General features: G+C 39.4%; 1 protein-coding gene across 1 annotated transcript in view; it reads right to left on the bottom strand.

The window, feature by feature from the left end:
- Positions 1-23,807, bottom strand: part of NELL2 (neural EGFL like 2) — a 166,270-nt gene that overhangs the window by 96,380 nt on the left and 46,083 nt on the right. Inside the window, exons 10-11 of the mRNA XM_034063122.1 lie at positions 4,861-4,952; positions 1,952-2,054 (exon numbers count right to left, since the gene is read on the bottom strand). Coding sequence (XP_033919013.1) covers positions 1,952-2,054; positions 4,861-4,952 — 195 coding nt within the window. The remainder of the gene's footprint in view (positions 1-1,951; positions 2,055-4,860; positions 4,953-23,807) is intronic.

Raw genomic sequence — 23,807 nt, 5'->3', positions numbered from 1 at the left:
AGGAGAACGGGGGAATGTGGGTCAGGCTCAGGGGACCATGCCCTGGTATAACAGCAACAGCTCCAGAATGCAAGCTGGAATCAGGCTGCAACAGAGGTCTCTTACAAAATAACAAACAAGTGTTTGTTGGCAGTAAGGATTATTATTTTTATCACTACACCTGGCTTCTGTTTCATGTTTTGCTATGAAAGAGCTTCTATCCCTAACTCCACTGAAGCTATGTTAAATGAGTACTTCAAGGACAACAGCGGAGTCTGCTTGGAGGTCAGGTCAGAGAGCTGTTCTGCACTTGGGCAGCTCATAAACAGTGCGAAGCAAGATAAACCAAGCAAAACAGCATAAAAGAAACAGAATAGCCCATAAAGGCAGAATGTTTGAGTACTGAGACCCGGAGACAGTCATGATGCAAATGTCAGAGACCTACAATGATATGAGAGGTTGATTTTTTACTTCCTCCCCTTCCTCCCACTGTGGATTGCCTCCCTGTAACCTAAAGATATATTACCTAGATAATGTTACTTAAATGTTATAATTCACTGTCACTAACACAATGCTGTTATCTAACATAGGACATTAGGAAGCAAAAAGCTTTACACTTTCACTAGCGTTAGAGGACCTTCAATAGTCACTGATGACAGCAGAATTGTGTGAGTCAAAAGCAACCTCTGGCCATGACATCTGCTCTTTGCTTTTTTTTGTCTTCCTCGTTGAAGCCCAAGTTAATGACAAAGCAATAGTCTTAGTTTTTTGATTTCCTGACCTGGATTGGTTTGTATCAGATTTTTGCATTAAATAGCTACGAATATACATGTCATCCAGAAAGGGTTAGAGCTTTTTTACTGATTTTTTTGTTATTCTGAAAATTCTCAACACTTCTATATCAGCTGTATTAATAAACAAAATACATGCTACTGAAGAATAGGATACAGCAGCTTCTTCTTTAATGAATAAACTCCATAGCTCATGAGAGACCAAGCTAACATGGTTCAGGGAGGATAAAATTGTTCAGAAAGTATTTATCCAACATATATTCAAATTTTCTAGCTATACTAAGCACAATAAACAGAATTTTTTTCTCTAAACCACTGAAGATTTTATAGAAATTATCATTTAAGAAAATCCTTTTTGACTGTGATAGACTTCAAAACTTGTCTTCTCTTAAGTTCTTTTCTTCTACTTTATCGCTTTGCTTGATGTCATTAATCAAATCCTTCATGTTTGCATTGAGTAGCATGGAAGACACTATAGATGCACTTGGTCTTTACACCAAAGTATACCTAAAATCAGCCCAAGAGTCTAACATATTTTTTCATGCCAGGTATTGATTTATCTTATTTATCTACAGAAGAAACAGATGTAGCCACTTGACGATGCAATTGCTCATAGCTTTGAAGATACCAGTATTAGTCCAGATCAAAACAGTGGGCTCATCACTTCCTGCTCCTCTCCTCCTTTCATAAGGATCAGACTAGGTGCAACACACATAGGTATACAGCATACAGAAATACTCCCAAAAGCTTCTGCTTCTAGATGCAGACTACAACCCCAAACAGGTGAACAAGTTACTCCAGTCTTCAAATAGCTGCATAGCACCACAAGCCATCTCAAAGCATTTCAGAAAGATGCTGGTGAACATGGGTATTTCTCCAATATCATTTTGTTTGGACACTGGAATGCATGAAGGGTAAAAATTACTGATTATGTATATGATTTCTTTGACTTTTCACCTTTTTTTTGGCTAAAATGAAACACATTCTCAGAATCTATACCATTCAACATCTACAAACAATTTTCAGTTGTCACAATGCAGATGTTATCTATTCAGCTTCCCAAAATTTAGTGATCACCATGCGTAGAAGTGTCTTATTCAAAATGATCAGAAAAAAAGTTTATATAATCAGTAAGAACAGAAAATTACAGTGAGCTTATATATATCCTGCTATTACCTTACCTTTACAGATTTTGCAGCAACTGTGAGATAAGGGGATCTGTTGAGATTCTGGGCAGTTCAAAGCTGTACATCTGTCTTTTGGAATACGCTGCATTTTGTGGTTCTGTTAAATTGAGGTAATCAATTAATATAGTGAAATATGAAAGAAAGATAAATTATAACTTTAATGGAGTTTTAGCATTATAGCTTACAAACAAAAAACGCCTATGCCAAACTTCAGGTGCCTTTGAAAACCATTTGACAGGACAATGTCACACAAGAAAAGCATCAGGTACTCCCTATACTCAAACTTTTTCAAGCAAGCAGAAGTGTGGCAATGGCTCTTGTTCTTTTCTTATCCTAGATGTCAAGCAATTTGCCTCAGACGTTTCTCCTGAAATCATGCCTGACAGAGTAACTATGGTTTCTAAGAAACTGAAGCAGCAGATTCCACTATCAAGGGTGCTCATAATGAATACTCTAAAGTAGCTGTTATTTATATAGCAAGTAAAACCAATCTTGAATATCTCTGATCTTCACACTGTGGTAGTAACACTGAAGGAAACCAGCACTGATTTCCTGTTAGGAAAGAGAGGGCTTCTCAGCTGAGTTTGGATCAGGCATCTGGAAATGTCCAAGGCCCTGAGAATATCTTCAGGCAGCTGGAGCAGGTCACACACAACCATTTCAGCATAACCACAGGAAATGCCTGCCTTAGCAATCCAGATACTGCAGATGTACCACCTTTAGGCTCCCTTGGGCCCTAATTAATGTGTCTTGCAGTGCTCTAGTCATGCTATGGCAAAGACAGAACACAAGGCAAACAACAACATGGTCCTCAGAGGCATCTGCTTTAAAATCAGAAATCTGGTTACAATACGAGCTCACTGAACTCATGACCCTATTATTTCTGCATGAAAGAAAAGTGCCTAAAATCATGCATATGCCATTGCATAGGTTATTATTATTATTGATATACCATTTAATTTCAAATCCTCTTTTTAAGCATGAAATATAAAGATGAAACACAAACACAGTGGCCAGTATCAAAATTACCACTCAAACTTAACCTTAAACAATGTTGACAAAGAAAGCAACCTTAACCTGGTAATCCTGAACCAACCACAGATGTGTTGTACACCAGGATAAGCAAAAGCCAGCAATCCCACAAAATAAATAATAATAATTAAAAAAATCTTTGATAAAATAATATTCATTGTAGTAGTCTAAATTGCATTTAATTCTTCTACATATTCTAATATAGAAGATAATTTTTCATTTATTTATTTGTTCATTGATATTCAAACAGAAAAGTGCATTCCTATAGCAGGCACAACTGCAGCAGTGAAACAAAACAAAAATTGTGGTTAGAATTACATGCAGACAAAAAGAAGAAATTCCCTGCACTGCCTTGATAACATCATTATAAGCCTTAATGAATTAGATCAGTATTTGTGCCTTTCCTATTAAGTTTCTCTTCAGCTGGACTCACTAATTAAATCCTTTTATGGGAACTCCTGCAGTAATAAAATAGTGCCCACCTATGACTTAACTGACCAAACACAGCTTACAGTATGCGGATTTTCTCCTCTGAATTATCAGTCATAATGCTGTCCTTGAGAAAGCAGCATTTGAATCTGCCAAAGTTGCTACTCAGTATTTCTACCAGGACAATCAGGCTGCCCATCAGCAAAGAATTATAATCAACAAAATACGGAGTAGCACAGCCAACAGAGGCAGTTTGTTCATACAGTATTGCACTTGCCCGCTGCAAAAAACACAAAGCAACATCACATAACAGTTGTTCCCTTCTAACCCAAACTATTCTGTGGTTCCATTCAATGATTCTATAACTTCTGATGGTTGCTAATTATATTTTAATTCATCGTAATTGTTAATCCATTGACTAATCACAGAATTCATGTCCCAGATGTCCTGTTGAAAATACAAGCTCACAGTCCTGGAAAGTATACAACCCAAAGTTACCTCTGGTCATCTTTTCCTTTCTCAAAAGGGTTTTAAAGCATCTATTCCAGGTATAAAGCTCACAAAGATTAAAATCAGCAGCAGTAAGACAACAGTCTACTTTATGTCTATTTTAGGAAACACACTTTTTCATAACTGTATGGAAATTTTTTGAGATTTCCAGGAATTGGGAATAGAGAGCATCAGCATGGCCAGAGGAGCCAGCTCTGTCTGTGCCCTAGAAATGTGCATTCAGGTCTACAACTCCACAGCATGCAGCTCCCTAACCAGAGGGAATTCCTCCCCATCCCTCCCCCAGAGGAGCAACGTGGGACCCACTGCAGCAGTTTGTTTAATTCTCAACCCACAGCCATTCCTGGGGTATATTTTCTCCTTAAAGTGCATTTGTGCCCTGAAAAGCAATTCTGATTGTGCAGCTGGACAAGACTGACTCAGCATCAGACGTCTGTCCACAAATAAAACAGCCCTTTTCCACTTTCATCACTAGAAATACCAGACACCTGGTGTGCCAGCTCTCTTCCTTTTTTTATCTAGCTTTTCCTATAAGAATTATCCTGAATTCCAAATTAAGCCCTCATCACATTCATGCCTCTCCCTTATCTAAGCACCTAACTTTTTACAATAACATTGCACATGTGTCAGTGGAAACATAAGGTAGTCTTCTGGGTTTTTTTGTTACTGATGATGTAGACAATACCTAAGGAGGAAAGAATGCAGCTTGATTGTCAAGCTGCCTAATCAAAGCTTACAGCTATGCAAAGTAAACTTGGCTGCAAAATCTGATGTGGAACACAGTAAGACAAAATAAACGCAGGACCGCTTAGATGCTTTTCTATTGCCATTTCCTAAGGTAGTCCTGTCTGAATTTCAACAATTTCTTTCAGTGGGACTTTGATATTTCTAACATGCAAGATTTTTATGTTCTTTAACATCAACAGTCTTACCTTGCACTCAAACAGAACACAGTCCCCTGAGCTTGAATACACAGTTTCTCTTTGTCCTTCAAAGTAGGTTCTGCCTTCAAATATGCACACGGCTTCAGTAGAAAACAAAACAAAACCACACAACAAGTTTGTGAGAAAGCATTAGTACTCTGCATATAGAACTGATGCATTTTCTTAAAGATAACTGCATTTCAAAATGAAAACATTGAATCAGCTGCAAGAATATTCTAAACCCACCTGCAGGACTCGATGTCACAAGAAAAAAAAGAGGAGAAAGAAAACCTCAGAAGAACCAAAAAAAGCACACGCATGGTGTATAGATAGCTACTCAGAGAACAGAAACTGTCCCAGGTCATGCCAAGGAAGCTAAGACTGCCTGCAACACAGCTCAGGGCAAAAAGTCAAATGGAGCTGTGAGAGCAGTGCAAGTGGCATTAATAGATAATCAGTTTCTTGAAGAAGAATGTTGCATGACAAAGGGCGCTCACATATTTATTAGTTATCAGAGTCCTTGGACACTTCATCACCCTACATAGTTATTTAAACATTACATGTTTGTATCTTATCCCAGTTATTTACCATTACCTGCTAAAGCATAAGGTTTATGAATTTTGTTGTACAGGACCTGACCTTCAGTGACTATCTTCTTTTTTTCCCCCAGCAGAAGGAGTATCAAGTCTCCAATGATCAAATGACACAGTGACCCCCTTAGGATCAGTGTTTGTTATACCACAGCCTGGCCTGGTGCCACCCCTGTGCCCTGCCACTAGCAGCTTTATAGCAGCGTGTGAACTGAGCTCATACTGGATTGCTCACTGAAGTTACTATGCAGTATTTAAGGGTTACATAAAATATCTTCACAGCAAACTGTTTTAAATGAGTCCGTTACTGCAGCTACATTATGCAAAGTATGAAGGCTAAGTAATGTAACTGCTAGGTATAGAAAATCAGATGTCTCTTGCTTAGGACACAGCTAAGGCTCATCTAATAAGTGTAATCATGAAATAGCAAGAGTAGGTTACCGCTTTTCAAGTTCTAGATTACATGTTAGAGATCTGTCATGGTTTAAGCCCAGCTGGCAAACTGAGCCACATAGCCTGCTCGCACATTCCCCCACTTCCCCCCCTGCTCTCCTGGAGGGATGGGGAGGAGAAACAAAAGAATGTAACTACCCTGAATTGAGACGAGCAGTCCAGTAACTAAGGTATAACACAAACCACTGCTGCTGCCATCAATAATAATAATGATAAGGGAAATAACAAGGGAAGAGAATACAACTGCTCACCACCCGTCAACCGATACCCAGCCCGATCCAAGCACTGATCTTCCCCTTCTGGGTAACTGCTCCCAGTTTATACACTGGACATGATGCACTGTGGTATGGAATACTCCTTTGGCTAGTTTGGGTCAGGTGTCCTGTCTCTGCTTCGTCACAGCTTCCCCTCCTCCCTGGCAGAGCATGAGACTCAGAAAGTCCTTGGTCAGAGTAAACATTTGAGCAGTAACTAAAAACATCAGTGTTATCAGTGTTGTTCTCAGGCTGAGAGTCAAAAAACACAGCACTGCACCAGATACTTAGAAGGAGAAAAATGACTGCTACTGCTGAACCCAGGACAAGATCTAATTTGCTAATCAGTTATTCTACAGTTCATTCACATAGAGATTTCTCGATTCTGTTTAAATAGACAATAATCTGTAGATAATTTTAAAATACCTAAATGTACTAGAGTTTTCATTGTGTGACCTATACTAATTACCATCACTGCTCTTATTTTCAATTCTCCTTTACTTTTTAGCTTGCAGCTCCTTGATTTTACAAACTCCTTGTTACTTTGTCAGCATGTAAATGGCAGCTCTTGGAACTGATGTTGAAAAAGACATGATGGGCATAGTCACAAAGAAGTTTTTTTATTCAAATTCCAAATATGGGTTATTGTATATTACAAAATAAAAAGTATTTTGTGTGATATAAGCCTGCAGAGCACTTTCAAGCAGTAATATCACAGCATGTTGTAATGCTCCAAAAACTATGAATGGCAGAGTTTGCAGTCAGAGTTAATAAAGTACAGAAAAAAAGCCACAGAAGAGAGCCCTAGGGCTAACAGAAGGAGGAAGTTTGTACATCATCCACGAAGAAAGGTCAGAAAGAGTCAGAAAAGCTCAATACAGTGCCTCTGTCCTCTCCCAGAAAACAAGGTCTTCTAGAAGGATGTGAAAAAAATCCTATATAAATCTTTACTGGGGACCAGCAGATCTGGAATTCACAGAGGATGAGACAGCGATGCAGTCATATATATCACCTCCTTTGTATTACAGGCCACAACCCTAAACTGAAATACTCATATATTAAGCCCTTTCTTTTGCTTCATACATTTCAAGCTTCCAAAAACAACTACATGTGGCAGGAAAAAATGAAGTATAGTAATGCCTTAGGACCACACAATGGCAATGGACTGATAACACATCCTCATGTTTCCAACAGGCAGACCACACCTGTTCACAGGAAAGGCAAAAAACAACAAAATTGCTGTCATTCTGTCTAGGAAGAAAACATTCTCCTGAAGCAAAAGTACTCCTAACATACAAATAAGACCACCTAGGCATCTTGAAAACTATATATAACTATACCAACTCAAAGCATAGTCCACTGAATCCAATCTTCTCATCAATGGCGACAAACCTCTGATTCCTCAGAGAAACTTAAAAAATAATGTACACAGAAAAAACATCAAAAGAATACATCCAGCCTAGTGTGAAATCATGCAGTTATTTCTTTATTCCACCAACAGCTTTTGGAAGCCTTGGCATACACAATCCTTGTAATGCGGTGATGCAGCAATGCAAACACTTGCTGTCAGCAAGAAAATCAACTCTTCTCTATGAAGGCTTGGAAACAATAAAAAATTACAGATTTCAGGGCCGTGAGAAATGGCTCTGCCCAGAGAGCCCTTGCCCCTTTCCTGTGGGCCTTCATACATGCAAAGATTGCTTTCTCAAAGGCTAGAACGTGTCAGGAGAGTGCATGCATCTAGACACTTGCCTGTGTGGGTCCCAGAAATTTCAAGCAGTGCTCACATCCCCACCTCCACAACCACAACACCTGGCCATCAAGCAGCTAAGAAAATCAGATTTCATTCACTGAATGCCCTTAATAAACGTTGGGATTTTGTCAGCTAGGCTATAAAGCCCCCAGGTATCAGGGACCTGCCTATATAGAGTGAACAAACTATGTTTAAGAAAAAAGAAAACCTAACCTAATAAATGCCCAACTGAAACTAAATTGAAAACCTGTTAACCTGAACAACCCGAACACAAGTTTACAGGGATGCTAGTGAGGGACTCTTCATTACGGACTGTAGTGATAGGACAAGGGGTAACGGGTTCAAACTTAAACAGCAGAGGTTTAGATTGGATATAAGGAAGAAATTCTTTACTGTTAGGGTGGTGAGGTACTGGAATGGGTTGCCCAGGGAGGTTGTGAATGCTCCATCCCTGGCAGTGTTCAAGGCCAGGTTGGATGAAGCCTTGAGTGATATAGTTTAGTGTGAGGTGTCCCTGCCCATGGCAGGGGGGTTGGAACTAGATGATCCTAAGGTCCTTTCCAACCCTAACTATTCTGTGATTCTATGTTTTCTTACAGACTGCTGCTCTCACTGACTACATTCAAAGGGGACATTTCTCCTTAAAATCATCAAAATCAACACTACCCGGATCATTTCTTTCCTACTAGTGTTCTCTAAAACATGAAGGATTCTGCATTTGGGCAGTTCCCTCCATTAAAAAGCAGCAAGAGCTAAAGTACACTGAAGCTGTAATTCAGAGCACTATCGCTTGTTTTTTTCTCCTCACCTATGCTAATCTAAGCCAAATGAGCTTACGAATACCAGACAGGCACTTAATCTACACCAGTACCACTGGCTCCATGTTTATTTAACAAGAAAAATACTAGTGGGTTTAGTGATGGTGTACATTTGCTAGTACAGACTTTTTCCCCAATACCCCCTTATGTGCCTCTGTCTCTCCTTTTCTCTTGTCAGCCTGCTCTTCTACTGCCCACATCCTGTTAGACAGCAAAAGATAAGTTTACATCAGGCTACTTGAAGGCTTCTAAAAGCCTCACTCTAAAGTTGTCTGGTTAGGTGGGCATAGAGCACACTTGGAGAGGTTTCTAGCAAGGCAAAGCTACTAACTTTCTTCTGCTCCACTTTTCTCCTACAACAGCAGGCCCATGTCCCAAGCAGTGTAGAGCAGAATGTTTCTCCTGCCTCCTGACAGCAACTGTCACAGCCAATATGCATCCCATGATGGTGGTGTTTCATGTCTTTATTTTCCTTCAGAAATCAAGATATTTCAACAACACGAACATCTGGACTAGAACTGTGTAATTGGAAAGCCCAGCGAAGATTTAATTTCTGCTTGGCTAGATGCTTCCCACGATACTTTGATTAGTTTGTGATTGGTGTTTCTCCAGGGAAACATATCATCTTTCATCTTCCTAAGCCCTTTCATTCAACAGACTGAGTCACTGTAAAGAAATTAACTGATGATTAGTTGTTCCAGAATCTGATAGTTATTGCCTATGTAGGATTTCATCTACAGCTGAATTACATCAACCATTTCCTTTTGCCATCCCACTTCCACATTCCCCTAGTACCTAAACCAACATATATTATTCAAAGCACAGGTTTCTAAGAAGATGAAACAGGAAGTCTACAAATCCTGCTAGGAAGTTTGGCTACTCTTCATCTATTTGTATACAGAAGGTGATCAAGTATTACACTGGCAGTCGTCAGTACAGGGTCTAAAGAATTATTAGCAAGGTCTGCTTATATTTATGCAGGTGAGTGATGACACAGGTATTCCCTGTTGTATAATTTAATATATTGTGATGACATGGCATCTTCCCCATATTCATTCAGCAAAAGGAATACGATGGCTGTGTTCACTCAGTGAATTAGCAACAGTTTGTCAAACCATCACCTCTCTTCCACAGCCCTTGTTTCTCCCTACTGGCCTCCAAATGACACTTTCCTTGTCTATTTCTTAGAATGGCTATGCAAAATCCATGACCCAGCTAATTCCTTCCTTCCATTCGCTGAGTTCACAGGTTGTCATGTAGCACATTTTCTCATTTATGTATTTATCACCTTTGCTATTTAGATTGCACATACCTTCCTCTGAGGAAGTACACTTCCAAGTGGTATCTAAGCTGATTTTGATTCAGACTTACCACCAACAGAAAGCAGGAAGTTTAGCACACTGGAGAACTCCTGAAAGTACTTTAATTTCTTGTATTCATAATTGCCCAATGAGTGGCAGATGTGACTTGAAGTTCTGTGAAATTTGCCAGTAATTTTCAATGTACGATATAAATCTGGTGACTAAATCTATGTTGCTGCATTCTTTGTTCACAAATGTTGAGTTTGGGGGTGTGTGGGGGGGATCATCCAAGAAAAGCATACAAAAAAAATAACCCTGCCTTATTCATTTAATTTTCCAGCCTCCTCCTGGGGCTCTCCTTGATTATATTTCTACTATTCAGAGATACAGCCTTAGGCATTGTGTAAGTTCTGCTAATCCTACTTTGCAAGCTTACATGGTGCAAGACCGCTGCGTGGCTTTATCCTTAGAAATGCACACAGAGATAATCGTCACCTTTTCTGAATGTCTCTCTCTTGACTGCCATGCCATTACTAGTATTGCTCTCATCCCTTTCTTACTTATCTTTGCAGGGATTCGGCATTACTTTTTCTATGCTCATCTTCTGGAGAGCACAAATTCCTCTGTTACTAAGTCAGTGAGGCTGGAGACTTGCTTTGGGTCATGCCATCTCCCTCAACAATTCTAAGCTATTCCAGATTCCAAGCTGGAAAATGTATTGCTAATTTTTCTAGTCAATCACTGCTCAAAAGCTGCATATATCTGCTTCTGCTTCCTCGGCCAAAAAAAAGTAAAATCTGATTTGAAACTTCATAATGATTAGGAATCAATTACTATTAGCACCTTGTTCCTTGTTAGACAGAAAAGCTACATATCTCTGTTACCCTGAAAACATGCAGTCATTCCACAGTGCTCTTGCAATCATTTAAAAGCATCTGTGGTGTGAGCCACCTCCAGCAACACTAACATGCTGTTCAATCACATTGGCAAGGAGTCAACCTAAAATTATAAATTCTTTCACCTACCTGTCATGTTTCATATCTTTACATCAGCTACTACAGGGGAATGACATAATTCATCTATCCCATGTGTTCTTGCTGGGATATCTTCTGTACAATACATCTGAGCCCTAGAATGAGGGCTCCTTGAGGCATCTTTTAAGACTAAAAAAAGCAATCTGAACACTGAAAAAGCACATCAGAATGTGACTAAAGACTCTGTTGGTAGCAGTTCAGCTGAGGCAAACAGACCTGACAGGTGAAGTAAAACTTTTAAAGTAGGCTGCCTGACAGGGAGCCTGGGAAAGAGCTTGCAACCAATCAAAGCTAAGCAAAGACCCAGTCTGGACAACGTGTTTGATGTCAGCTGCTCTTAAAAATGGCATTACTGCTATCGTGGTAGTAATACCGCCATTTTTGGCATTTGGCTGCCATATTCAACCAATTCACCTTGGTTGAATATGGCAGCCAAAATATTTCTAATGATAGACATGCACAACTTCAGCTTTAGAGCAAGGGACCATATTCTGCTTATTAAACAGAACTGGAACATTTTCAACTCTAAACATGGGATTCTGAAAACTTGACTAACGCAACCAAAATGCCCATCCATTTTATGCCAAATTAGCTATGTTGTCCATTCAATACTCAAACAACTTTTACTGCAAAATGTCAAACGATCAAATGCCAAGACAAAAGCCTTACATGGTGTCAAGATAAGAAAATCAATTAAGGTTAATATTATATGAACACTCTATTACATTTATAAATAAGAATTAGAAATAGCAGAACAGCCTGCCAGACCAAAAGAACTCCAATGCAAACATTACATGCCTGCTTAATTCTCATAAAAGTAGGATTAGATATTATCTGATGGACTTGTTATGTCAGCTATCTGCAATAATAGTGACACAGCTGTATTTAGTGAAGGTGCCAACAGATATTGTATCAAATGCTGATAGCTACTAATGACAGACTTCATGTCTGAAAACTCTGTTAAGAGAAAAATGGCACAGTGTAGAAAACTAAGTAGACACCTCCCTAGAATGCCTGGTACGTCGTGACATGATTAAACTCACACATACACCCACCAGAAAGCCTCAAGTCACAGCGTCCCATATGCAAGACAAAATCCAATTAATAGATTAGAACTGAGTGTTGAAAGTTTCTGAAAGTAATGAAAAACTGCTAAAGACCTGTGCACTTTGAGTCTCTACTTAAAATCTATGACAGCTAAATAGTTATCACCCATCAGCATTAACTTACTGCATAAAAAGAAGGTTGTGTTCTCCACTGCCATGTTGTAAAACCACCTATGGACATGATAAGGGAAGACACCTACTCCTGCAACAACACTTACACAGGGTAGGTGTTACTCTGCCTCACAGAGGCTTCAAACAGGGCAGAGGTAGAAATAAAGCATTTTATTTATTGGGATATTTTGCCCAGATTTGCCATGAAAAAATAGAGTGCACCAATTATGCATCATTTTTCAAAGACACCTTTTTGCACATGACTACTGAAATAGCCACTTTCTGCAGCCTTGTGGACACAGATCATGAGAGCATTTTCAGTAAAAGGTAAGTACTTCCGCATGGCAACACTTTCAGACATTTTGACAGTGTTTCATTCAACAGCATTAAAAAACACCAGATGCAAACACCAAAACTATTTGGTTCACCACAAAATAGTAAATCTGGAATTTATTTGAGTAAAAAGAATTTGGCATTGACATTTCCACGCTCCAAGCATTTATAGCTACTTCCAGCAGCAGTGGGGGTTTCTGACCAGACAGCTTGCCACGCTATTCAAGCACCCATAAAATACACCCATATATGAGTGACTGCCATGGACCCTACAGATGCTCCCATTCTCAGTCAGACTCTGACTCAGCACTATTTTCACACTCTTTGGTTAGAAATTCTGCACTGTGACTTTAATGCACATGCCTCCCTGGCAAAGGCATCCTGTGACCTGGCATCAAATAGCTGTATTTCACTGTATTTAGTTTCCTATTCAAATTCAAGTGCTTTCATTCCCCATACAAATGGCAGGCCCTTGTTAACTTCGATATTACAGTAATAGTCACGTATGCTGTGTCTGCATAATGGCACAGCCCAGTCTAATGTGCTTAAATATTCCCAGGAGTGGATTAGTGCACAGGTGGAGCACCATATCTATTGCTGTTGTTAGATCTCACTTCTTTCAAAGCACCTGCATCTAGCTGCGTGCAGGGTTTCACACTCCCAACTCTTCTTCCACCTATCTCTGCTCCTGCATAATGAAATCTGCCTATTGCCCTGTCTCTCTTGGGAGACCCATCATCTTCCTCCCTCATTTCAGCAAGAATGACAGGATTAGTTGGCATAATCACAAACACCCTAGAGAACTCTACTTAACATTCTTAACCTAAGTCCTTAGCATTAGTTCAGCAAAAGGTTTTCAACACAGACAGCAAGGTAAACACATTTTTTGAAATCCTGATTAAAGTCGATTATGCAAATGGTTTTCCAAATTTGTTATATATTCACTCTTAACATTCATTATCAAATAGCATTTAATCAAAAAATCTAAAAAAAATCTGCTGATACCAATACTGTTGGAAATCTTCAAGACAACTTTAAATAGAAACCTTTGTACATCTAACATCATGACCCTGTTTCTCAAGGCTGCCAGAAGCCACTGTTCTCCACTGTGCATTCCTAAACAATACAACACTTCATGTCTGAAGCCAGTTCAGGATTTGAAATAATTAAAAATGTAAAAGTAGCTGGAGCAGATGCTCACAGATTCTCCTTTGTTACAGCTAATTTCTCCAGAGTGCATCGGTTGATGCTCCAACCCAATAAGAAAAACAGTAAGCTGGAGTTCATAGCAACTGTTAATGTGATTATTCTTTTTGGTTTGGGAACTACATCAAGGAAAGAAATCCTTAGAGTCACTGATAATTAAGAAAAAAGTCATATCTATGCTACTATTCCTATCATCTTCAAGTGGATCTTTCCAGATGTTACACTCAGAGTCCACATGCTTATGTAACCAGGTATGCTTGTCTAAAGGGAGCTGCAGTGTATGCCAGTCTCTAGGAGAGCTGCAATACTTTCATCTTACTGATACATCAGCCAACTCACTTTGTGCCTATTCCTTTGTCTACCACTACCACTATATGGAAACCAATAATCAGAAAGTACAATTAAAAAACAGATTTCACTTTTAATTACTGCCTATTAACATTAAACCTGCATAAGGCCAAGTACAATTCTGCAATTTTAATGGCAAAGAAAATGGTACATCTTTAAATGTAATTCCTTTCATTACCAAGAATCTCAGAAATGACTAGAATAGGTTAAGTAGTATTAAGATGAATTTTAAGAAACCCATTCCCAGTGTTTTTCAGTTTTTTCAAACTCATGAAAACATGAGAATAACAGCAGTGTGCATTGATAAATTCTTCAATTTATTATCAATATGTCAGTAGCAAAGACCTTGTTTGCATCTATATTCAATACACCTTAATCTCTTAAAGTCTAAACTGTCAAATCCTACAGAACAAAGGACTTTCATGTGTACAGTAACTAGACTGACAGGTTTTAAAGCTTACTACAAGCCATTGATAGAAATAACAAGTACAGCTCCTTAACTGAATTGGCTCACTACACCTCCCTGCTTGCAAGTCAAACATGGTCTGTTAAGAACTGCATCCAAAAAAGCAACATCTGATTTGTTTTGCAATTTGACCTTCATGATTTTGGGGGGGGGCGGTTTACCCTGTTTGCTCACAATGTAAGAACCAACCTGTTTATTCCATTGAGTTTTCATGGGTCTCAAGAGGTCACACTGGAAAGGTTCAAACATGTGAATGAAGACAGTTAAACCTGCATAAAAATTAAGATGTGATGCCTTTATTTATATGTCTATTTTAATTTTCTGGCTTTAAATGTATTTATTTATTTATTCCCATATTTCTTCAGAGCGACTCTGCAATAAAGTACTGCAAAATTAGCAAAAGAAAAAATCTGTGGTTAGCTGCTTACACCAGACTGCCAACTCTACACATACAGAGCCACAGAAGACCATGGACAAGATTTAAGCATTCTGAAGTCATATGCAACTACTACTAAGAAACCTGAGAACTTCACAATTACCATACGCAGGATTGTTATCTCTTCTATGCTGTACTCAGATTTGATGTCTCATTTAGGTGTCTTAAGGATCTACACAGTTTCTGGATGTGGCATGAGGAAAACATCTACAAAACAAACTCCCTCTTTACAAGCCTATAAAATTTGCATTGAGAGGATGCTGCACTTCAGTGACCATGAATATAACCTGAAGAGACATCCTAAGGGAATAATTCCCAAATTTAAATCTCTCTATCAAAGTAATAATGATATAGAGAGAATCACACCTGTTCAACTTCTCTATCCTCAAAGTATTTAAAGCACTCACTCTCTAGAAAAAAACCAGGTATGTGCCTATTTTCCACATGAGCTAAGTGTATTTTCTTGCTTTGCCTTCAGGAATGGAGGGAGAAAGGGGAACCCTAATAATTGAAACTAGGTGTAGTCTGTGCCAACTTATTACATGAAACAATGATGTTACTGTAACATCATTCTAACTACAATATGTAAGTATGTACTGGAAATCATAAATGGGCAAGATAAAAATAATCCTGTTCTTCACCATAATAGCTTTTGACAATACAAAACAGCAAATCTAACTATACCTTCTAATTTTATTCACCTGTCAGGAAAAAAAAAAACACAACAAAATTAGATATCAAACAATTTTAAGGGATTTTAACCAAATGTCATCAATTAAAAAAGCCAATCGTATCCTGCGCTGCACCAAAAGGAGCATGACCAGCAGGTCGAAGGAGGTGATCCTGCCCCTCTACTCTGCTCTCATAAGACCTCACTTGGAGTATTGTGTGCAGTTCTGGTGTCCTCAACATAAAAAGGACATGGAACTGTTAGAACAAGTCCAGAGGAGGCCACGAGGATGATCAGGGGACTGGAGCACCTCCCATATGAAGAGAGGCTGAGAAAGTTGGGGCTGTTCAGCCTGGAGAAGAGAAGGCTGCATGGAGACCTCATAGCAGCCTTCCAGTATCTGAAGGGGGGCTACAGGGATGCTGGTGAGGGACTATTCATTAGGGACTGTAGTCCAAGGGTAACGGGTTCAACCTTAAACAGGGGAGGTTTAGATTGGATATAAGGAAGAAATTCTTTACTGTGAGGGTGGTGAGGCACTGGAATGGGTTGCCCAGGAAGGTTGTGAATGCTCCATCCCTGGCAGTGTTCAAGGCCAGGTTGGATAAAACCTTGGGCGATATGGTTTAGTGTAAGGTGTCCCTGCCGAGGGCAGGGGGATTGGAACTAGATGATCTTAAGGTCCTTTCCAACCCTAACTATTCTGATTCTATGATTCTAAAAAGAAAATGAAACCTGGGAAAATGGTAAAAATTCTTCTTGAAAAAAGTTTGCATAAACTTTTTCCAGAAACAAGCAGGAGAGTACCAGAATTTTCATTTACAAGCAGAAAGTTAGAGAAATAATTTCAGCAAGTAGAAGGAAAAAATACTAGTCAGCTACTCTGTACAGAAAGGCTTAGAATAGGCAACTACCCTCTCAAACAAATGGACAGAGCCTTCTTCTTAATGGAAACTAGTACCAAATAAAACCCTCCAAAAAGACACAAGTTAATAAAAACATTCTCTAAACTGGCAAAGAGGCAGACCAGTTATACATGGGAATTACCAAAGATACAGTTCTGTGCCTGGTACAGTGAAAAGCAGCAAAATGGGGGGTTGGAACTAGATGATTTTATGGTCCTTTCCAACCCTAACTATTCTATGATTCTATGACAAACAGCAGAAACTCTTCAAATAAAGATGACTGCAACAATTGCTTTGAAGGGATCATGAAGAGAGTATGAGAAAGGACTGTTACACCATAGCTGATGAGATCTGTTTTAAAGTTGTGTCTCACACGGGACAATGTAGCTGATATTTGAAGCCAAACATACTTTATGAGCTGACAGATGTAGAAACAGTGATCAATAACAGCCTGGAGGTCTATGCATCAGTTACCTGCAAGTGATGGCTAAGAGAAGTAAACCACACAGCAAAAGGTTTACTTCACTGTGTGCTCCCACTGAAAAGCTTTCAAACTTCCACAGTGCAAAAGACTGAATGCCACTGGCCTGAATCATTATCTTTACAAAAAGACAAATAAAGGATAACACTAAAAATCATTTAATGTGACTCTCACTGAACCAACTTCATTTATATTTTACATCCCTTCCTTAGAATGACAAAGAAATAAAACCACGTTATTATTGATGGTTTTGTGGTGGGGGTTTTTTCAATATTTCATTTATTGAGTTTCAGCCTCCACAACCTTCCCATTTTTTTATTTCACATGACAGGCACTGTCAGAAAACTGTACGTGTTGTCTTCTTTTACTCCCATGGCTCCTACCAGTGTCTCCCTTATGCCAGCTTTACACCCAGATGACCCTTGTCAACATAGCAATCCTGTTAGGAATGAGAGTGTCGGATGCAAACTGCACAGGCCTCAACAGGCCATGAATCCTGGTTGGTTACCTGTGTTTTGGTGTTTTGTTCTATCCAGCTCCAAGAAGTGCCTTCTGTCTCCAACTTGTTACTTTTCAGTGACCCTGTCCAAAAACTGCAGTTTTGGGGTTTTCAGCTAAAGAAAAGTTCTGCTCTTTTCAGAACACGTGTCCATTAAAGATCATTGTTACTACTACAGAAATTTGCAAGATCTACAGAGGAAAAGCTCCAGGCAGAAACTAGGACATTGGCTACAAGCTGCTAATTTGGCAATGTGCTCCTGGCTGTGGGACCAAAAAAACCACACTCCAGTGATGCAGTACATCACTGGTGAGAACAAACATACTAAAATCAGCACATAGCCACATGAACACATATCCTAGGTGATTTCTGTAATTATAAATAGAAGCAGAGGGGTTTTTTAAACTATTATTTCATAGCCACCTGACTAAGCAAATTCTAGTGAAATCAGCATTACTAAAGTCAGAATAGTAACTTACTAGAGACTGGAACACTGCCAGTCTGTCCACTCCCAGCTGTCTGAAAGCAAAAATATCCATACCTAACATATGTTAATGTTTCATTTTCACTGGAAATAAACTAGAATAACAATGCACTGCAGGTATTTTGCATTTTTTAACTCCCTAGTAAGAACATAATGAGAAAGAAATAGAAAAGGATAGGTTCTTTTCCCAGACAGCCTTGCCAAAATAGTTTATAAGAAGAGCAAGGAAGAGCAGAGCATGGCTTACAGCAAAATTTCCTAACCCTAACCCTAATCCTCCAGATCTGGAGTCTTGCAGTGGAGTTCCACAATGCACAGGGTCCAGAAAAGCTAGAAAGGCACTTGCCTAGGAGGGAACCGTGCTTTGATGCATGAAAAGCCTGACTGATGCACAGTGCACTGACACCCCCAGTCCTCCTCTGCTAATGTGGAACAATGAAACTCAAAGGATATGGAGGAGGCAGAGGAGGAGGAGGAGGAGGAAAGGTAACGCAGAAGCAGAATATTCTGAGAAGTCCAATTACTGTGAGCTGTATTTCAATTTACAGAGACCGACAGGCATAGGAGGAGTGAGTTTCCTGCTCAGCAGGGAACTGCAAGTGAAAAGACTCAGGGTTTCCTGTCTAAATGGAGGTATACTCCCTAACTTACAAAGGTCAATTAGAGACTACAAGTTCTGCACTGAGAAGCCCCCGATAATCCTGCAATTGGATATATAACAGGCACAAACCAAACATATTGCTATACCTTTACCATGAAAAATATAGTGACTGAGCAGCTACGGTCAAGGGTGAGATTGTCCTTGCCTACCAAAGCCAAGGGGATTCTTTCCACTTTCTTCATCACAGGAAAGGCTTCAAAACATTTTTCAGGCATCTCAATGTTCAGCTTCTCAAGATGTTAACAGTTCCCAGAGAAGGCTCTGAGATCTTCCCGAAGTGTGCAAACTACTGATGGAAAGGAATGAAGATGAGAGAGACTGACTGTTTTCAGTCATGCCCAGCGACAGGACAAGAGGCAATGGGCATGAATTAAAACACATGAAAATCCATTTGGACACAAGAAAGCAGGTTGTGTTTTTTTACTGTGAGGGTGACCAAACACATGCACAGGTTGCCCAGAGTGGTTGTGGAGTCTGCATCTGTGTAGATTGCTTAGTCCTGGGCAGCCTGCTGTAGGCGGCCATGCTGGAGCATAAGGGGGTTGGACCAGATGACCTCCAGAGATCCCTTGGTACTTCAACCATTCTGTGGGACACTGAGATTGTAGGAGCTATGCTTCATTCATGCATCAATTATGCTTTTCCACTATAGTTTTGCAAATCTAAAATAGCATCACTGATTTTATTCAAGGATACATTTTTTTCCCTTGAAAAAGATTTCTTTAGAAAAAATGTGTCTAAATGAATATAAATACTGCCTTTCTTTTGAAGACACAGAGTGGCTGGAGAAATAAAAACGTATAAAATGGGCAGTAAAGTACAGTGTTATCTCAGCAATACAAGCATGCATATAATGCTTTTTATCTGTCATTACAATGTGATACTATCATGGTATGTTTTTCAAAAGCCTGAGAAATAAGGTTGATGTGAACCATTTCAGCACAGAAAATCCAGAAAGTAGAGGCTAAATGGACACTATTCTGCTAAATGATAAATACCATTCATAATTTCTGCATGCTGACTACAGTAGATTTTAATAAATAGCATAGCTCTAGGTAATAATCCAGTGCTGGCTACATTTCAGATATCTGCCTGCTCTGGTCTGAACTAAGCTAATTTATCTGATTCTTCCTAATAAAAAAAAAAATCAAAATAATAGAATTCATGCTTTATTTACATTTGTATCTTGAAAAAGCCACATATAAATATTCATTATCAAAAAGCAACTAAGCTTTTGCATTAGCCAGAATGTTGCTTCTTCTTTATATTCTGAAGTGTGCATTCTTTTAAAAAGCTATGATAAATGCCTAATCATGACTTCACTGCTAAAACCTGCCTCTTCTTCCTCTAGTACTGATGCCTGTTCTGTCGTTCAATCATTTCTCTGCACTGCAGCCTCTTCTCTGTGCCACATTGAATGCAGAAGCTCCTTCAGCACTCAGCTGATCAAGGCAGGGGCTGTTGTGTTACTGTGCCACTGATGGACATTACCTAAGCCAAGACAGCACCACTCCTTCTGCCCAGAAAAAAAAGCTGACAATTTTGTGGAAAGGTGAAAAACTCAGTGAGCAGCACAGGCTTAAATCCATAATACCTTGAATCCACCTGGATAAATGGTGAATTTCAGAGAAAGGTTAATGAATATTCCTGAAGTTTTTAGGTAAACATTTTGCACTCTTGCAGATGGTCGGTTGCTGTGCAATGAGAAGCAGATGGGCTTTCACAGTTCCTTCATTCTGTGTCAATAGGCTACAAGGAGCCTGCTTGTAGGAGCTTGCAGAAGAGTGTAGCTTTGGGGTGGAAAAAAACCAGTGCATCATGAAGAGCAAGAGGGGAAATGCCCTTAATTTTAATAAAAACAATAGAAGTTTCTGTAAGCTAACAAGACAGGTCACTGCATCAGAAACCCATGCATGTTGTAAGAACTGCCATGTTCGTATCTGTGTCTTAATTGTTTTGTTCAAAAATCCTTATGGAGTTATAGCACCCCTTTATACACTCTTTCTTTGTGCCTGCTAGTAACAGGAGAGTGAACTGATCCAGTGCAGTCCAATGCTTCTCATACTTGTGTTAGAGTGCAGATTTGGCTAAAATGCACCAGAAATCCATCAAATGTCTTGTTTAATAAAAAAAAAAAGCAAGTACATGGGATAGTCACACGCTGCAGATTTAAACATAATGGCTCAGACTTTAACCTCCACTGATATCTGTTGGGATAGATTTAAATAGTTTGAGATGAGGTCTGTAAATATCTATGGTATCACTGGGAGGAGGACAGTGATAAGAAGAGAACACTTTCTTCGTGGAGATCAGTCTGGTGATGGGAATTATTACTGCACCAGATACCGTACAAATATCACTTCATCTTTAAAAAAAAAAAAAGGCAAATATGAAAAACACCTGTTTTTTAAAAATGCACTCTCTCCCTTTAAAAAAAATATATATATATATTGCATAAGCTATTGGAAGCAAGGCCTTAGTGTTAATACACTGACTAATAAAAACATTATCGTAAAAAGATTTGCTGACCCAGTACCAATTGTCTCAGCTAAGACATTGGCAGTCCTTCCACAGTTCACTTGCAATAAATGAACTCGTCCTTGTACTTCTTAAGCCAAGTCTGTGGTCTAAAGCAATACTTTATAGGGTCACTAAGGGAGCTTAATCTCTCCCCGATTCCTATCAGTGCCTATCACCACATAGTGCATCTGTCTCTTCAGAGGAGAATTTAACGATCTCTTGCACATACCTTCTCAGATAGGTTTAAAATTGTATTGGGAATAGAAAAGAAAGTTGTCTCTGCCTTCCAGCTTCAAACAATTCTTCACAGGAAGCTCCCATTGATCTAAGATGTATGTTCTGATAGCTGGACTGATTTTTGAGTTGAATAGCTTGTCTGCAGCTGAAACATATACCTAATACACTGGCCAATTTGTGTCCCTTGAAAAATGTTGCTTCTTTTAGCCCATTACGACTAACAGAAAACACAAAGAAAATTTGCATGCATTGCCATTCCTTACACTACCAGCATCAACCTTCGACCAAGACAAAACAGAACAAGTTGTCTGAATACCCTCAAACAAAGGTACAGAGTTAGGGAAGAACATTAGGGTTTTAGGTTGTTTGTTTTGTTTGGTTTACAAGAAACACCAAAGGCAAAACAATGATGATTAAAGATAAATCTACAACATTCCTTACCAGATGTTCTTCCCTGAGCTAAACATTTAAGAAAAACAGGAAGAGTCAGCTGTGCTGAAATTTCTTAAGTGTTGAACTCCATCGAACAAGACACATATCGGACAGTGCAGCTTTGTTGTAAATGCTGGGCTGGAATTAAATTCCTAGGGCTTGGCAGCTTGGTAGGCTCCCACAAGCCTATTAGCATAAGTGCTAATGTCAGAATCAGGTTTAAAAACCCAGCACTTTCCATTCCTAGCTGACACACATTACAGTAACTGATGGAAAGATTAACCTCACAACTACCTGTCTAGAAGTTCGGTATCTACTCTAATCACCTGGGCTCCTTTTACAATTCATGGAAAGAGATATCCACCTCCAAAAGGCAATTCATTCCATCCCTTCCAGCTTCCTCTCAGCACCAAATGTCCTCTGGAGATGCCAATCTCTTTCACTGGCTATCAAGAGAGCTTAACTGATGATGTCCATAACTAATGAATGAAACACAACAGGTAATGAAAGAGTAAATGACAACAGGCTTAAAAATGCTTGATTACAGTCTGCAATCCTCCATGCAGTCTGAGCATTAGCACAAATCATGACACTGTTTTGACCTGTATCAGCCAACATGCTCTGAAGCAATGCCAGGCATGGCTAGGGGAACATCACTGATCAGAGGCCATTCCCAGTCAGCCATCTGGATGCAGATGCTTTGTTGGAGGGAAGAAAGTTTAGCCATGTAGGTGTGGGCCACATGTGCCACCTGGCACCACGGCCACAGGACTGTGCCTGCCCTATTCTATTTACCAGTACAAATGAAGCCCCTTCAGACTGTATTCACAAATTCAGTATGCTTAAAGCCATGCAGAAAGAATCCATCCTCAGTCACTCAGGGGAAAAAAAGAACAAACTAAATAAACCAAAAAACCTGTGAAGCCTGCTTGCTGGCCACTGTAAAAGCCTTAAATGCTCTACACTTTCACTCTGCTACACCAGCTGCCATTAAATCAGATCCCGCTTGTTTCATTTTTGGTGGCTTTCTTTGAATACTAGCAGAAGAAAGGAAGTGTGGAGGGAAGCACTCAGCCCCAGGTAAGACAGCCACAAAGCTACCACAGCTAACACTGTCTGGGCAGTTCAAACTCACACAGCAGTTTGGCAGAAACAACTCATCATCTGATACACAGGACCACAGATACCAGGAAGGAAACAAGAGATATTCATAAGTGTTCAACCTTGAAACAAATACTAAGCCCAGCTAAAGAACAGAGTGTTAGGCATCACCTTTTCTCAGCAGTTATGACTGATGTCCAATACTAAGAACAGGGGCTCCTGGAGCAACACAACCCAATTTGCTGCCTTTCCAATTATAAGCCATCTGTGTTCACTCTACATAATCCAGTCAGATCCTATATCCCCTGATGCTGTTCTGAGAACTGAAAAAAGTTATTCTCAGAACCTATCCAAACCGAGGAACTCAGCTTTGACCCCTTGAGCAAGAATTGTGATCACTGAGCACACTGACCTCAGTCAAGCTCAGATCTTGAGTTGAAGGCACCAAAAAGACAGGATACAGCTGTTACATATATACATGAGCTCAGCAACAACTCAGCAGTTCCACCAAACTGGCCCAGAGAAAATGCAAGGCTCCTGCAGTCTCCATTGCCTCTAACTTCCATCCTCAATGCTCTTTTCACTGGAATTTAACTACCCTGTCAATGGGACTACAATTTAGACTCTCCATCCTTTGGTCCCAGGGATTTGGCCACTTTAAAAAGTTGTTTGGTTTTTTTAAAAGCACTTTAAATAACCTAGATTAAATTAGGCATAATTTTGCAAAGCAATTTTTGTTTATATTTTTTGATCTAAT

Source organism: Melopsittacus undulatus, chromosome 5 (assembly GCF_012275295.1).
Source record: "Melopsittacus undulatus isolate bMelUnd1 chromosome 5, bMelUnd1.mat.Z, whole genome shotgun sequence".
Lineage (NCBI taxonomy): Eukaryota > Metazoa > Chordata > Aves > Psittaciformes > Psittaculidae > Melopsittacus > Melopsittacus undulatus.
This window is presented reverse-complemented; position numbering and strand designations above follow the sequence as displayed.